This window comes from Plectropomus leopardus, chromosome 17 (assembly GCF_008729295.1).
Source record: "Plectropomus leopardus isolate mb chromosome 17, YSFRI_Pleo_2.0, whole genome shotgun sequence".
Classification (NCBI taxonomy): Eukaryota; Metazoa; Chordata; class Actinopteri; order Perciformes; family Serranidae; genus Plectropomus; species Plectropomus leopardus.
The window spans coordinates 21,136,496-21,152,227 of record NC_056479.1 but is presented as its reverse complement, the minus strand read 5'-3'; the positions used below and the strand labels follow the sequence as shown (position 1 = coordinate 21,152,227).

General features: G+C 39.2%; 2 protein-coding genes across 3 annotated transcripts; one reads left to right on the top strand and one right to left on the bottom strand.

Moving 5' to 3' along the window:
- Positions 1–1,999: 1,999 nt before the first annotated feature.
- On the top strand, positions 2,000–8,973 carry LOC121957058. Its single transcript, XM_042505565.1, has 10 exons — positions 2,000–2,115; positions 2,332–2,364; positions 3,065–3,151; positions 3,410–3,507; positions 5,573–5,793; positions 6,700–6,792; positions 7,624–7,710; positions 7,797–7,883; positions 7,992–8,057; positions 8,509–8,973. Exons 3-10 carry the CDS (start codon positions 3,110–3,112, stop codon positions 8,544–8,546), a joined length of 732 nt encoding a protein of 243 aa, XP_042361499.1. The 5' UTR covers positions 2,000–2,115; positions 2,332–2,364; positions 3,065–3,109; the 3' UTR covers positions 8,547–8,973.
- A 935-nt stretch (positions 8,974–9,908) lies between these two features.
- On the bottom strand, positions 9,909–15,526 carry c17h17orf75 (chromosome 17 C17orf75 homolog). 2 transcript variants are annotated; one of them, XM_042505563.1, is made up of 10 exons: positions 15,189–15,526; positions 13,623–13,697; positions 13,045–13,170; positions 12,284–12,412; positions 11,723–11,783; positions 11,487–11,606; positions 11,217–11,281; positions 10,870–11,009; positions 10,688–10,791; positions 9,909–10,270 (listed from the first exon to the last, which is right to left on the bottom strand). In XM_042505563.1, the coding sequence occupies exons 1-10, from the start codon at positions 15,329–15,331 to the stop codon at positions 10,055–10,057; spliced, it is 1,179 nt and encodes a 392-aa protein (XP_042361497.1). In that variant the 5' UTR covers positions 15,332–15,526; the 3' UTR covers positions 9,909–10,054. The 2 variants fall into 2 exon arrangements, with proteins under 2 accessions (XP_042361497.1, XP_042361498.1); XM_042505564.1 differs by lacking the exon at positions 13,623–13,697.
- Between the last annotated feature and the right edge of the window lie 206 nt (positions 15,527–15,732).

The window sequence follows — 15,732 nt, the reverse complement described above, 5'->3', positions numbered from 1 at the left end:
TTGGTGGACAATCCCTTTTTACACAGATTGGGCCGCTACTTAGTCCCTTCTTAAGCCTCCTTTGCATTTTTTACACAGAACCAAACGACGGCAGCATCATGCTGCTCCAGTGTGTGATTTTAAAAAACATGCGGCGTTGCACAACCAATAGAGGCACGACGGCGTGACGTTTAACGCAGCAGCTCGGCCTCTCGCGTGATATTTAACATATGTGTTTGGCAGCCCTTTCTAAACAATAACATGACAACAATTAGTAAAACTAAATTTATCTTCTGTTTTTATGGCAGCTGATCTCGTCCTCTGCTCGGAGGGTAAGGAACTCCTTAATCTCATTCTTGTCCCAGTTTGTGGACATTTGCAGCTGCTAGCTGTTTAGCTGTTTACTTACTTTGAAAAACACATAACACATTGTCAAAAACATCAAACCGGTCCTGCCTCGATCCCACACTGCCGTCTATCCTGTTTTATACAGACACCGTTTCAGCGCCGTTTTCTACCTCCCATGGTGGCTTAAAGGCGTGACAAGTCTTTCCCGCCGTTCCCAGACCTTACCTTATATACAGAGCGGCAAGGCGGCATAACGGGCGATATTCTTGCCTTGATCAGGCAGCTCTCTTTGAGGGTCCAGCTGCCATTATAACCCAACTGTTGTGATTTAAATTGACTGGAAACAAAACTTTATTTTTCCTACTTCATGACCATAAACCCATGAATGTAATGTTATAAACTTGTTACCCAGAAAACCGCAGCTTCTCCATTTTCTTGTATTTGATTACAGGCCAGTCTTGCCTTCTTTAATACGGCGTTGACGATGACGTAGCACAGCAACAGGCTGCTGCAGTCTATACCGCGTCTACGTATGTGTGTCTACAGTCAGACACTGCTAGTCACTGGATGTTCTCAGCTGATCAATCCTCTTTTTTTCTCAGGTCAGTATTATTAGTTAGATGGTTGGAGACCAGAGAGAGGCAGCCATAAACAACAACACCACAAAGGGACTTGAATCTGTTATGTGTATATGCAGTATATTATGTATGTAGTCCTCAAGAATTTTAGGGTTGGACTTATAGACAGCATCACAAGCCAGACGCAACACCTGCACCAGGTGTGAGTGATACTTCTAACACTAGAAAGGTCATGGCATGCACTTGTTTATTTTTTTTGTGTGTTAATTTATTAACCAATTTCTTTGTCTTCTTGTCTGTTTTTTTTTTTTTTTTTTTTGAGTGCACCGCATGAAACAGATGGAGGGATTTACATTTTCCATGTATTTTTGTATTTAGTATTATCAAAAGCTGTCCTCATGGCGTGTCATGAATTTTTTTGTTTTTACTTTTCTGGTTTTCAAATAGAGCTTGATCCCTCATGTTATATTTTTATGAACTTAGAGGCACCATAGAGAAAGAGACTATGCTATTAACAACAGCCATTCAGCGCACCTCTCCCACCTTAAAACTATTAAAGTGTTTCTCTCATTCTTTTTTCCAGCATTTACTATAAAGAGTTGTATGATCTGACACAGACGTGTCCTCGCGTTAATGGGTGAAATGACGGCCAATTTAACTGCAACGAGGAAAATAAACTGGTTTTAAATATCTGTAATAAATGGCATTTACACCCATTGACGTCTTTGTCCAATGGTCATTTCAAAAGAAGATGTGTGAAATGAATGTAAGAACAATGTTTTTTGTGGACTTTTATGAAGCAGAATAGAGAAGTGAGTATGCGCGATGGGGCTGTGAACGATACTGCTCTTAGCCTCCGTCAGGAGGAAGTCACACCACACACACACACACACACACCACACACACAGATTCAGGTAGATGGTATATTCACACTGTGGCTTCCAGTTGTTTTACGTCTGTCTACTGAGCGCTAACATGTCTATAGATGGGACCAAATTATTGTTTGAAGGCTTCCTGCAAAAAAGAAAAGATACTATTGGTAAGTTACAAGCTTTCTTGATATTTATTTTGACAATATGTTTGGGACACAAACTGAAAACTGACCTTAACTGTTGTTTTTTTCCGTCTATAGAAAATAAGATGGGTGACCTATTGGTTCAGGCTTCAAAATACAACCTTGTTCTTCTACACGCAGAAGAACGGCAGCGCTGTAAGTACACGTTTGTTGGGCTTTAAATACACACTAGTGTATCTGCTACTCTATCAAATATCTTGTCAATATCCTTTTTTGTGCCTCTGATTTCTGAAGCCAGACATACTCAGCTGAAGGATGCTTACAGTGCGAGTAGAAGTTCAGTTTGCTATTTTTTTTTTTTAAGATCTTACCGATTGAAAGGTTTTCATGTTGACATTGTTCTCTCCACAGTCACATTTGAGAGGCTACTACTACATTTACACGGTAAGTCCTCCACTTATCACTGTTTTATATATATCTATATATATATATATATATATATATATATATATGTGTGTGTAAAAAAAGATTAGCCATTGATTACTTACAGTAAGACCATTATTTTTTTGTATTACACTTTTTCTAGAATTTTATGCTAAAGGTCGGGTGTGTAGGATGTAGGGGCATGTATTGGCAGAAATGGTATATAATATTCACAGCTATGTTTTCATTAGTGTAAATCCACCTGAAAATAAGAATTGTTGCGTTTTGTAACCTCAGAACGAGACGTTTCTATCTACGTGAGGAGCAGGTTCTCTTCCATGTCTGCTGTTATTTCTACAGAAGCCCAGAACAGACAAACCAAACACCGGCACCAGACAGGGCTTTTAGCATTTTCGCGTGTTCTCCTACATGCTTGGCACACGGGAGAAGTTTCAGTCGGTGCAATGTTGCAACCTCACAGCCAGATGCCATGAAATCCATCACACTATATCTTTAAGTATATTTTAATGCTAATAATTATGTACTTTGACTTAATTCTAATTTCGAATGCTAAATTTTACTTGTAACAGGTTTATTTATCACTGTGGTATTGCTGCTTTTACTCAAATAAAACATCCGTGACTTCCTCCTCCACTGTTGCTTTGTCTCAAGCTGGGTGTCCTAAGTATCTGTCCATGTATCTGTCCACCTCCTGGGTCAGGTGCAGTCAGTACGAAAGGTCCAGAGGGTGGACAGTAAGCGCTTTATGTTTGAGATCATCATGACCAATGGAAAGAGGAAAGTGTTGGTGAGTCACCACTGTGGTTTGACAGGAAGCTAATAAATCAGCAGACTGTGTGTGTGGCAGGTCTGGTTTCAGGGTGCCAATTCTGATCCTTTTCAATTGTGCCTCCAAACCATTTGTGTGTGTGTGTGTGGTGTGTGTGTGTGTGTGTGTGTGTGTGTGTGTGTGTGTGTGTGTGTGTGTGTGTGTGTGTGTGTGTGTGTGTGTGTGTGTGTGTGTGTGTGTGTGTGTGTGTGTGTGTGTGTGTGTGTGTGTTTATAGGCAGCAGAGACAGCAGCTCTCAGAGAAGAGTGGGTACGACACTTGTGGCAAGCCATGAATCTTTCTACGTCTGTATTGTCAGAGTCCAGAAGCACACGGTGAGTAAGAAGAGGACTTTCCCTCCATGACAGATCTAAGCCTCAGTGGTGGAAGAAGTATTTAGATCTTCTTCTGTTTTTTTAAGTAAAAGTACTAATACCATACTGCGAAAAAACTCCACCACACGTAAATGTCCTGTTTCAGAACCTTATTACAGTAAAAGTAATGTTGGCAAAATGTACCATATGTATCAAAAGTGAAAGAAGTCACTCTGTTATAGTTTAGTTTATAATTATAGTTTTATTTTTGCACAATTAAAACAGACAAAAGAAGAAAAAAAAATTAAAATACAGTGCAGGGAGAGGCTTATTTAAAGCCTCCACCTAATGAAATTAACACAAGATTATTAAGAACTCAGAAGTACAGAAACATACAGAAAAAATACATAAAATAATACCAGTGATAGCAAACTACTAATAACCAAATATGTTTGATAATAACAACAAAAAACAGCAATAATAAAATCCAATTAAGTGCAGAAAATATGAATTTGAGACATGTAAGATGATGTTAGTGCGATAAGTGTGTGTATGGGTATGTGTGAGGGGTATAATAGATTATACTATACTGATCCTTGAGCAATATCAAAAATACATCACAGTGAATGAGACATTTTTAAATATGGACAAAATACACCCATTACAAAACAGAGGTTTAAAGTTTTTTCAGGCATCTTTTGTAACACTTTATATGAATGCAGGTTTTTACCAGATGGAAAAAATCATTCCACAGTTGCGCTGCCCTAAATCTTATTGAAAACTGACCTCGACAAGTAAGAAATTTGGGAAGATGAAGAGCTGAAGAGTTACGAGTTAAGAGTTAGTGTGAATGCAACTGTGAATTAACTGTAAAATAAGTTCACTGCTGCTCTGCAGTCAAATGTTCCTTGTTTCACTATTATACATGTTTTTATATTTATATTTCTGCTGCATTAATGTGTCTGTTGTATTATACTACTCTACTTACTACTATAAATGTGTAAGGTCAGGGGTGCTCCTAGAGTTTGAGAAATTTGGGGGCTTCGCCCAGTCCTCAGTCAGGGGATCCTTCACCAGAATTTTTTATTATAATTGTGCTTTTTTTATGCACTCTGGTTCCTTATTTATCCTTGCAATATACATTTTTTTTTACTTTTCATTATAATTATGAGTTGTGATGAGAGCAATATTTGTAGTTGTCAGTAATTAGTATGGAGAAGAGGAAACTTCACAAATGCTATAATTAAAAATGAATTGACCAGAGTATAAAAAGATAGTTAAATGTATGTTTTTATTTCAACAGTGGTGGAATTTTATTTATTTATTTTTTTTAGGAAACCTTGTGTAACACCTCGGCCAAGGGACTACAGATGAAAAATAGCCCCCCAGCTAATTCATTCATACCTTGTGTATTTATTTTTGCACTTTTTAAATAAACCAAACCTAACTTAGTACATTTATTCAAGTACAAATATTAACAGAATGATCTGGAGCTTTTTAAAAATTATTATTACTGAAAAAAAGCGCCAGTGTATTTATATGAGAGGCTATTTATAAAACATTTGGCGCCAAGACCTGATGACGCCACTGTTTAAGGTTATGCTAATTTTCACTCCTTTATATATCGTTGGGTACTTGAATCTACAGCAATGTATCATATTCTATAACATCATCATATGTTTGTCCAGTGAGAACCGTATATCTCTAAAAAGCACTTCATGAGATCAGAATAACAGCCGTTTTCAGTTTTGTGACGAGGCATTTTCGAGGCATTTAAGTTGCGTAAAAAAGTAAAAACATTTCTAAACACATAAAGAAACATTTAATCATCAGAAATACGCAAATTCAGTTTTGTTTTCACCAGGATGACAGGGAAAGGATGAAAGTTTTAAACTGGAACGCAACTAAAGCTTTCAGACATATGTGGTGGAGTAAAAAGTACAATATTCTTCCTGAGACTAGGGAAATCGTCAAGTACAGTCCAAGTACCTTGAACCTTAAGTACAGTATTTAAGTAGATGTACTTGATTACATTCACCATTGCTAAACCCACACTCCAGGCACTGACTATTTCTCTTTACCTCAGGCTTGAAGTGTGTGAGCAGCGAGAGAGATTAAACAGCAGCGTACCCGTCGGCTCACACAGTGACAGCGTGATGGAGTTGCTGCCTGCTCGGCCCCTCTCTGCTCCTGATCCCACGGGCCACATCCTCCACGAGACCCCTGTCTGCCCGTCTGAGGCGCTGATCAGCGAGGAGGCCACGTACCAAAACACACAGCCACTCTGTAGCCACCAGCATCACAGTGGTAAACTTTAAAGTGATTTGCATATTTGCAATCATTGTTATAGAGTTACGTCTGTATTTTTTAATCTGGATGCTATTTTCCCATGTGTTTGTGTCAAATGGGCACAACAGTTTATGAAATTTATTAAATATTGAGCAGAAGCACAGCAGCAAAACAGGCTGCAATGTTTCATGGGTAAATGTGCACTCTTTTTTTGCCTCTTACAGGCTGAGACATTATGGAGACGATCCCTGCAGAGATGGACCTTTTTGTTTTTAGTTTAACCAGAAAAAGCCTCAAAATCAGTGTCCCCAAACCCACCAGACTCCATCTAAATAAACGGTCATTTTATAAACGTTAAAAAACACTACATTCAAAGTTGACAGAAACAAAATAAAACTCAAAAATGCTCCTGGTTTGTCCTTTCACTGTTTTCACAATCACCTGCTCTGGCTTAAAAAAAACCACCTCAATTCACCCGGTTAGATGTGATGCTGGCTCGATACACGCTAAAATGACTGTTTATTTAAATTGAGGGCTGGTGGGTTTGGCGATGGCAATTTTGGGGCTGTTCCGGTTAAAACAAAAAAGATCGTACTCTTTAACAAAAAGATCTATCACTGTAGGATCCTCTCTATAATGTTGTCAGACAGTTAAAATAACAATCTAAGCCTGTCAGTGGCAAAAACAAGCTCTTTAGTGGACGTACAGTGCACATATGCCTTGAGTGGTCACATTGAAACCTGTTTCGCTCCTGACTGCAGCAGTCTTGTTCCATATTGGACCAATTTCAAAAATCGTTGTTGCCATTAGTCACACAAACACATGGCAAAACAGGGTCCAGGTTGAAAATACTAATGTTACTCTTTAAGTCTTGAACTGTTTGTCCTTTTGTCTGTGTGGCTCTAACTAGCGCTCTGTTCTCAGGTGAACATCTCAACGGTTCTCAGGGGTCCAGTGTGTTGAACAATGCAGAGTCCATGCAAGAAGGAGACTATGACATTTTACCACTCAGAAACAGTAGGATATTTTAATATACTTTGAATGCAGCATCTATTATAACACACAGTTACAGGATGGTTAAATGTCCAGAGTGACCCTCCTGCATGAGCAGGAAGTCACACACACACACACACCCCACTTGCGTAGAGACACACACACATGCTTGTGCACACAGCACCCTGTACATCTGTACTTGCGGGGACCCTCATTGACATAATGCAGTCTGTAGTCCAGTGGTTCTCAAACTTTTTTCAGTAATCGGTTAAAACCAAGGCTATACAAACAAGCACAGCACATCAGTGTATAATTTACTAGACATCAACCTTGATAAGCTGCACTTAAATTTTAGTGAGAACATGGACTTGTGCTTCATTGAACATCTCTGTCACTCTTAGTGGCAATGAAGCAACTTAAATAAATATTAAAAGATAAAGGGGTACACGTACCCCCATTTGATAAACACTGCCCATGACCTTTACTATCACAACTACATGCTCAAACCCAACCTTTACCCTAACCCTAAATCTCATTTATAACCTAAAACTAACCTAAACTTTCTAAGTTTGAACATCAAACAGGTCCTATAAGGTCTGTCTGAAGGTGAAGACTGGCCAAAATGTCCCTACTTTCCAAAAAAGTCCTCACTTTCCAGATCTGAAACTCAAACTGGTTCTCACAAAGATAGATGTAAAAGTATAGATACATGGTACATGCACATTTTAAACTATCTACTCTTGTCTGTCAACTGAGGGACAACATGTCTGAAATGGGACTAAATTGTTACTTGCAGGCTTAGAAGTCTGAGTTTTCCTTTCAGCGATGTGGTTCTAACTAGTCCTTTATTTTCAGGTCTCAATGGTTCTCCGTGGTCCAGAGGGTTGAACAATGCGGAGGGCAGACCAGAAGCAGATTATGACATTTTACCACTTAGAAATAGTAAGATCTTAATATACTTTAAATTTACTATTTAATATAAGACAACATACATACTGGAACTAACGTGTTATGTTCTGTCTCTTTAGAGGTATTTGAGGTCAACGCTTCTGCAGGGACGGACGAGGGCGTGTACGACTTTCCCCTCTCATACAGGAGGACTGCTGAACATCCCAGTGAGATTCTTTTTGTTTTTCCCACAGCGGCTAGCTTTTAAATACTTGGTTATATCAAAATTTTGTGGAAGATTTATTGTTTGGTTTTTCTATTTCTCATCTATTCAGACCCCACAGAGAGCATCTATGATGTGCCGAGCTCTCTTCTGAGGAGGATGCCTGATCACACTTTAGGTAAATCCTGTTTTATGTCATCGTCGCTCTTCACCGTGTCAACTCATCTTTGTCTTTTTATGCCTCTGTGTCTGTTGTTTATCCGTCCGTCCATCCGTCTCATTCTGACAAACACCACGTCTCACCTTGAGGGAATTTCTGATTAGAACTGATTAGGTTTTGGTGGTTAAAGGTCAAGGTCACTGCGATCTTGTCTGTTTTATTCTTGTGAATGCGATATCTGAAGATCGCATGGTGGAAACTTTTACAAATTTGGCTCAAACTTGCAGACATGGATGTAAACTGTGAGTGCAACTTGACTGGCGCGTGGAGGCATATAACTTTGCGGTGGTAATTTTAATAGCACTGTGGCGTAAATTTACACAGAATGGTTATCTAACAAAAGCCACATGTGCAACAGCTGCAAACACTTTTCTATCTCAAGCGTGCAGCTGTTTGTTTGTTGTTGCAGAAAATCAACCGGACGACGGCGTCTACTGGAGGATATGAGGTCCAGTTTGAGGACACCAGACAGGAGGGAAGCGGCAGCCTCGTCTGACTCACCATACATGCAAGTTTTGGACCAGACACAATTCTTCACACAGAAGGTGGTTGCTGCCTAATATCTCCTAAGTCTAAGTAACATTTTTCTACCCTGTTAAACTTTTAAATGCAAAACAACATGCACAGCCACAACAGACAGGTTAGGTTCAGGTATTTATTTCAGCTACAGAGAACCACAGTCATTTCTAACAATAGAGAACACGCTGTACAGAAATGTCAACACACGCTCTGTGGGTCAGTCACACTGTAGTTCACAACTGTAAAATGACTTATTGACATGTCACCTGCTTCACAGTTTCAAAGTATACACCACCAAACATATTGCTGTATTACACACTTTGGACTGGTTTGAATGGGAATGGTTTGAGCTTGGTTCAGAAAACCCGTTATGGGTTTAATTGAGCACAAAAACTTGTTGCAGGTACTCAAAGAAAGAAAAATAAAACCTAGGTATACCAACATTTACTGTGAGCACTTACATATTTTTATTCCACATATTTATTTCTTCTCTTTAGAACATTTTTTTTCGTGGGTAATAATATTGCAGAACATTTTAAACTAAACAAAGACTTTGTAATTGTTTTGTTCAGCTGGTGAATGCTATTAAGATTCATGTAAACAGAAAATGACATCCAAAAATTACACTGTATCTACAGCACTGCATTCACAGATAAGAATTCATCTATTATCACTTTATAGACATACACACATACAGTATTCATTGGGTGAAAATAATAGTAGTGCAGGTATTGGGTTGAATGTAAGCAAATAAAAGGCCTATGTTACAAGCAATGCATAAAAGTGATTTGTGCATTCGCAGTATGTCATAAAAAATAAGTGCAATCAAATAAATTTTTTTAAAAAAGAGCATATTTGGACATCAACAAAGTAATAGATAATTCCATGCAAATGAGTAGAAGCTTAAGTTTGGATCAATTCTGTGTTGTGATCATTGTCAGTTTGCAAAACAATAGTAATATTTGGTTCTAAGTATTGTTACACACACTCAAGTAATTGCAACTGGAAAAGGAAAAAGGTTGGGGAAGTGTTACTCTATAACTACATCTAAACTGATATGCACACTGTCAATTCATTTTTACTATCATCTCCTATTAGCAACAAACCTTCTTTGTTAAGATAGGTGTAGTGATGTTAAGGAGTCATTAAACTATTTGTAGCCCCAAAAGAAAGACAGGTTGGTTGAGAGAAGCTGAGTGTCAGCTGACATGTTTTACAGTACATATTTCACATCTGACCGCCACTGTTGTAGCTGAGAGGCAGCAGCAGTGCCAGCAGAGATAACGTATGTTTTATAACTTATATCTAATTCTGAATCTGCCAGTACGGCTGGAAGATTCAAAATGTCCCCACAGCTAAAATTATCTGACAAACTGATGTTTGACCAAAGATGTAGAGCTAAGTTTAGAGTACAGGCTATCTGTGCTGTTGTGAAATCAAGCCTGGGCCTGGGATTGTTCCCTGAGGAACTCCTCCAGCACTGTGATGATGCTGCAGGCTTCAGGCAGGTCGCTGTGCTCCGCCCGGGCGTTCTGCAGCAACACATCCCCATTCCCGCAACCCTGTAGGAACTGGCAGCAGCGAAACAGAGCGTAGTGACTCATCTCTGCCTGCCGCACAAAACGCTTCAGGCTGTTCATGTCCTGGATGGCCTGCGGAGTGTGTGATTAATAGAGAGGAGGAAACAAGTTTTAAAAAATGGGAAGTGATAAGGATAAAAGAGAAAAAGAGAGTAGCTTCCACATAAAACATTAGTTAATCTGTGTATCTACAAAGAGGAACTGAGAGCTGTTGTGCAAAGTTTGTCAATCTTGTGGGCTCGTGTGATTTTTAACAATAATATACGTGTTTGATAAGTTTAAAACAAAAGTATGCAGATTTGGAGCATGTATTATATCATTAAAGCAGTTTGCATCAGGACTTTTTCAGTTTTCTTTAAATGAGAGCTTGTGCCATCATTTAAATGACAAATTGAGAATTACAAAACTGTAACTGTCATGAAAATTTTAGGATCTGAAAACAGCTTCCAGAGCTTGATAAACTGTTATGGTCTGTTTATGTTTTCTCACCTTAAGTTTGAAGTTCTCCAAAATCTGTCTGAGCAGGAAAGGATTACAACGCTCTGCAGCGTTTAGAAATGCCTGAATCCAGTCATCACAGAAACGATTACTGACTGGGGGAGAAAACATCTTTGTCAAACTTTTAGACAGTACAGAAGTTTTTTCCCTCATTTTTAAAAGTACTGACTCACCAGTGTTTGAGAGTTTGGGTGGGCTGGTGGAGCAGTCTATGATCAGGTCGGAGAGTGTGTCCTCTGAGATGGCCTTACACAGAGACGCTGTCGTAGTGTCTTGTTGGGACAGGCCCTGCAAACTGGCTGCTTTGATGAACCTGATGCAGAACAACAGACATTTAACAGCTAACAAAAAAATGCTAAATACATTCTGTATGTAAAGCAAATAAACATGCAAATAAACAAAAAAAACCAAAAACATTACTAACATAACATTACAGATAAACATAGAAATAAACAAGAGAAGTTACCTTTTTAACAGTCTTAGGATGGGAGGATCTGTTAAGGTCTGTAACCAAACTCACCTGGACACATCAGCCTTTGTCTTCTCGTCTGAGTTGGTGACCTCCACATGTGTGTGACTCAAAGCCTGTACACAGAAAATGTATATATTTAATATTTTTTTTAATGACATCATAAAAAATAATCATTTTCACGAAGCAAAACCCCTAAAAAAATATTCCAATACAGAGTAAGTTACAATATAAGTTGATTTTTTTTAAGTATTAAACGGTGGTATATTCTTGAGGTGAAATTATAAGAAAAGCACCTTCATCAGGTGAAAAATGACTCACAGCATGCAGCAAGAAGCTGATGTTGCTCTGAACCAGCTGCACCACCCGATAAATGTGCATCACAGACTCCTCATACCACCGGCTCAGATAGGGACGCACCTCCGTCTCAAGGTTCTGCAGCTGACGCGCACACACACACACACACACACACACACACACACACACAAATCAATATTGCATTAACAATAACATGCTAAAATGTATGGAATAATTACATTGTTATTACATTCTCATACCTCTGGGGTCTGCAGGCTGCTGTGAAGGCCCTGGACATATTTATCAAGCTCTAATCTAAATGTGTATTGGGTCAAGGAATTGGAACTACTGTCCTTTAGGGAACTGCAGAGTGTACCTCTGCACGAGGACATGAAGAGTATAGAAGAGGATTGAGAGGAAGCCTAAAATGTTTTACACATTTTAGCTTACTGTTACTCTGTAATATGAGATACTTTGTTACCAGTAAGCAGTAACATATTGTTTCCAGATACGAAACTTGCATTACGTCATCCACCAGTGGGAGTGTTCATTGGTCTGGTGCGGCGCAGCAGTGTGTACTGTTAGATGTAGGATTTCTATCTCTTTAGCAAAAGTGAATGCCACAGCTCTTTTTCTCTGCTTACGCAGAAACAATTCCAAAAGTATTTGCACCTTTCTATGTTTAGTCAGCCCAGGTTTGTGAAAATACATTTCTTTCAGCAGTGAAGTACTTCTGTAATGCAGAAGGACCTTGGATGGTGGTGAAGTAAGGTTGATTTCATGAGGAAACTACACAATAGAAAAACGTATGCAAAGGATATAAATTCAGTCCTTTTTCAGAGCCGCCCATAAAGCAGATGACGTATCCGTTTCCATCAGCATCAGGCTGTTCAGGAGACCGCTCCTGCTCCAGGAGACAGCAGTAGCAGCCGACTGCCTGCTCCGGGATACTGGGAGGAGTGAAATAAACAACACGTTTTTGTGTTAGCAAACTCATTTCTTTCATCCACCTCTGAGTCTGATTGCTTTTTGTCTTGGAGTAATTTCACAAACACTGTTGCCTGCAGGTGAGCGCTGCAGGAGGTTTGAGGTTAAACCTTCCACTGAATGCCAAGTTTATTTTTTTTATCTGAGGCATCCACTCCGAAACTTTCCTTCATACTTCTTAGGATTTTTTCACCATACTTGTCTCTGCTCCATCACTATGGGCTCTCCCCTTCCTGCCCACATTGAGTCTTGGCTAGCTGACGTAAAACGCATCATTTCCGGTGCACAGGTTGCAGAACAGTTGCAACAGTAACCACTACTCCGGTATACTGCGAAATACAGAGAGAGTTCGCTGGTGGCGCTGTGCTTAATCAGCTCTGTATGTAAAAGTTTTGGACTCTTTAATTCTGTTACTACAATGGAGTCAAACAAGCTTCATCCACTATGATACCATTTATAATCCGATGCTGATCAGTCCAGGAAGAATGAACATGGTCAGGTTGTTTTATCACAGAGCCTTGATCATGACCTCTTATTGGTTAGTGTGTAGCATTTCTGATGCAAAAAGTTGTGAGGGATTATGTAAAAATGTTACCTGAGCTCCACAGTGGCGATGTTGCCCATGCCTCCAAGCAGGGCTCCTTTGCTCAGCCTCCTTGAAATGTAGGTCCGCAGCTCAGGTTCTGCCTCCGATGGCAGGCTGCTGTCGATTAGCGTCAGGCTGTGGGGAGGACAGAAAGTGAGCACGGATACGAGCAGCCGGTAAAGGCAATGAGGGATTTGGAAGCCACTCAAGTCAATGGAGAACAGATGGAGAAAGCTGATGAGCATTAGCCACAACCAACACAACACACAACTGAGTCACACAGCTGCAACTTTGCAATTTTTGCTTCAACACTTGGACCCAGACATAATGGAATTTCATTCACTTCTCGCCAACTGTAGTTGACATATAGAAGTGCGCACACGTTCAGATAATGAGAGACCTAAACGCCATGTAACTCAGCCGCACAGCAATGACCAATCAGAACAAAATCACGAATGAAAATGTTGATTCCATGTTGATTGGATGTCCTGCGGCAGCTCGTGGAAACACCAATGCACAACAGTGAAAGCCAAAAGAGAAATGACCACTGAAGCAACGATAAGGCAGGCGGATCTCTCCTCTGTTACCTAAAGTCATCCTGACTGGTTGTGGAGTCTGCTCGTCTCTGGTTCCATGCCACATTTTCCCCAGAAGCCTCAGATCTAAGACAATTGACAGTTTACTCAGAACCTGGTTAGTTTGTAATGTGTAAATCTGATTTTACCTGCAAGAGTGTCACTGTCAGCAGGTTCAGGAGCTACGGACTACAAAAACAAAGGGACTGTTCATTATTTATGAGAGGGGAGGCGGTGGTGCAAAACATGGGAGGCACTTCAAACATTTTTTTAAGCACAGGGGTTTTTATGTTTTATGATTTTGCTCAGGTACACTCAGCTTTAAATGGTCGTATATTGTTTCTATCTTGAAACCTGGATAAACATCAGTTTTCTTGTGCTGTGTTGGCTAGTTTACACATTTTTTTGAAGAGTTCTTGGGATCAGTTTCTTGTTCTTGTTTTTTACTTTTCTTTTTTTTTTTTTTTTTTTTTTTTTTTAACTTTTTTTAAAAACTTATTTCCTGCTTATTTCTGAGCCAGGTCTTGTTAAGTTGCTATTTGCTTTCTACCAATGTTTTTGAAAGGACTCAGACCAATTTGCTTTGTGTTAAATTCCCCCAGAACCCCCAAATTTACAATTGGGTTTGAAAGACATGTTTTCTTTAAAACGTAACGAAATCATTGCCAATATTTTTGCATCTTTAGGAACTTTAAGCAGTAGTCAATTTCTTAAATCTAATCTAACGGCTGCCAGGCCAAGCTTTTTGATATTTAGCCCGCTACTGCCATTGTTGTGTGCGTTACAGTATATTTCAGAGAATGAACTTATGCTGCCAAAGCTGGCTGTGTGTGAGTGTATGCCTGTGTGTGTGTGTGTGTGTGTGTGTGTGTGTGTGTGTGTGAGTGATGTACATGCTTACTTCATGGTTACAGCTCGTGTAACAGTGTGATTTGTGCGGAGGCTTTGTATTTTGCTGAGGAAATGAGCTGTTTGTTTTAGTAAAAGCCTCCTCTGTGCTGTTTGCTCATTGTATTGGCTCAATTTGGACATTTGCTGTGAATATACAAATAATGTTATTTATGGTGAAGACAGAATAATGCATTTATCCTCTGTCAGTCAGGAAGGCTCAGGAAAAAATAACTAGCTCTGGGGAGGGTCAAGGTGAAAAATAAAGACGATAAAGTCATACCACAGCCACCTTCCTCTTCTAATAAACAAAGTACAGTCCCTAAAGAAGTTTTTAGGTTAAGAATCACAGGCTATAATAATTTAAACGGTGACACATAAAGAAACACTTAAAATAACAGGGAGCTGTTATTTTAAAATGACTGTGAGATGTCCTGCAGAATTTGAATATTTTATAAAATTAAAGTCGCTATTGCGAACAAAAATAAACAGCCAAACGATATACAATAATTAGAAAATTAACCAAAATATAAAAAATAATGCAAGTATTTGTAAAAACGTGTCACATTACATCTTGAAAGTAACACTCCTTGTAATTCTCAATTAATTACATTATGAACAGACATATGTTGCAGAGCTGTCGTTTTACAAACCAAAACAGAAAGTGGAGCGATTATTTTCGACCATTACCTTGTGCCTTGATAAAGATAAATGGTGTAGTAGCAGTTGAGCTGAATTTTCTGGCTGTATCCAGCAATTTCTTCGCTTTCATAATCATCTCTCTCCTCCACGTCAATTGAATCCTGGAAGGACGATGTTTGGGAGGTAAACATGATCCCACTGCTGCACGGAGCGAGCTAGCAGCCGGCTAAAATGTCAGGAAACAAGGACGTCTGTCTAGTGCTTAGCTGTACTGCCTTTGTAGATATTTATTACTGACGTTATCGATCCCTGGCTGATATTAATGTGGTAACAGAGCATAAGTTACTGTTAAAGGTATCCCTGTTATCGTTTGTGTGCCTTGCACGCATGCGCTATCCTTTGTGTACGTTCTCAATAACGTCCGACTGGGATTTTCTTATGTTGGTTCCTGCCAAACGTTTCATCACGGAAGGTAAAAATTAACGTCAGCCTCCAGCTTTAAGTATAATTTATCATGACCGCTTTGGTTTTTTAAATTACTGTGAAAATATTACGTTTTATACTTTTAAATTTAGGTGCTTTAACTTCCAAT

What these genes read in the sequence shown, in the direction of transcription:
- LOC121957058 (XM_042505565.1), top strand. Translation starts at nt 3,110, where the DNA reads ATGTTTGAGATCATCATGACCAATGGAAAGAGGAAAGTGTTG. An exon ending in TAGCCACCAGCATCACAGTG is followed by an intron (nt 5,794 to 6,699) that starts GTAAACTTTAAA and finishes CTCTGTTCTCAG; the next exon opens with GTGAACATCTCAACGGTTCT. An exon ending in GAGGACTGCTGAACATCCCA is followed by an intron (nt 7,884 to 7,991) that starts GTGAGATTCTTT and finishes TCATCTATTCAG; the next exon opens with ACCCCACAGAGAGCATCTAT.
- c17h17orf75 (XM_042505563.1), bottom strand. Translation starts at nt 15,331, where the DNA reads ATGTTTACCTCCCAAACATCGTCCTTCCAGGATTCAATTGACGTGGAG. An exon ending in TATCTTTATCAAGGCACAAG is followed by an intron (nt 13,698 to 15,188) that starts GTAATGGTCGAA and finishes CAATTGTCTTAG; the next exon opens with ATCTGAGGCTTCTGGGGAAA. An exon ending in ACAAAGGCTGATGTGTCCAG is followed by an intron (nt 11,010 to 11,216) that starts GTGAGTTTGGTT and finishes GTTCTGCATCAG; the next exon opens with GTTCATCAAAGCAGCCAGTT.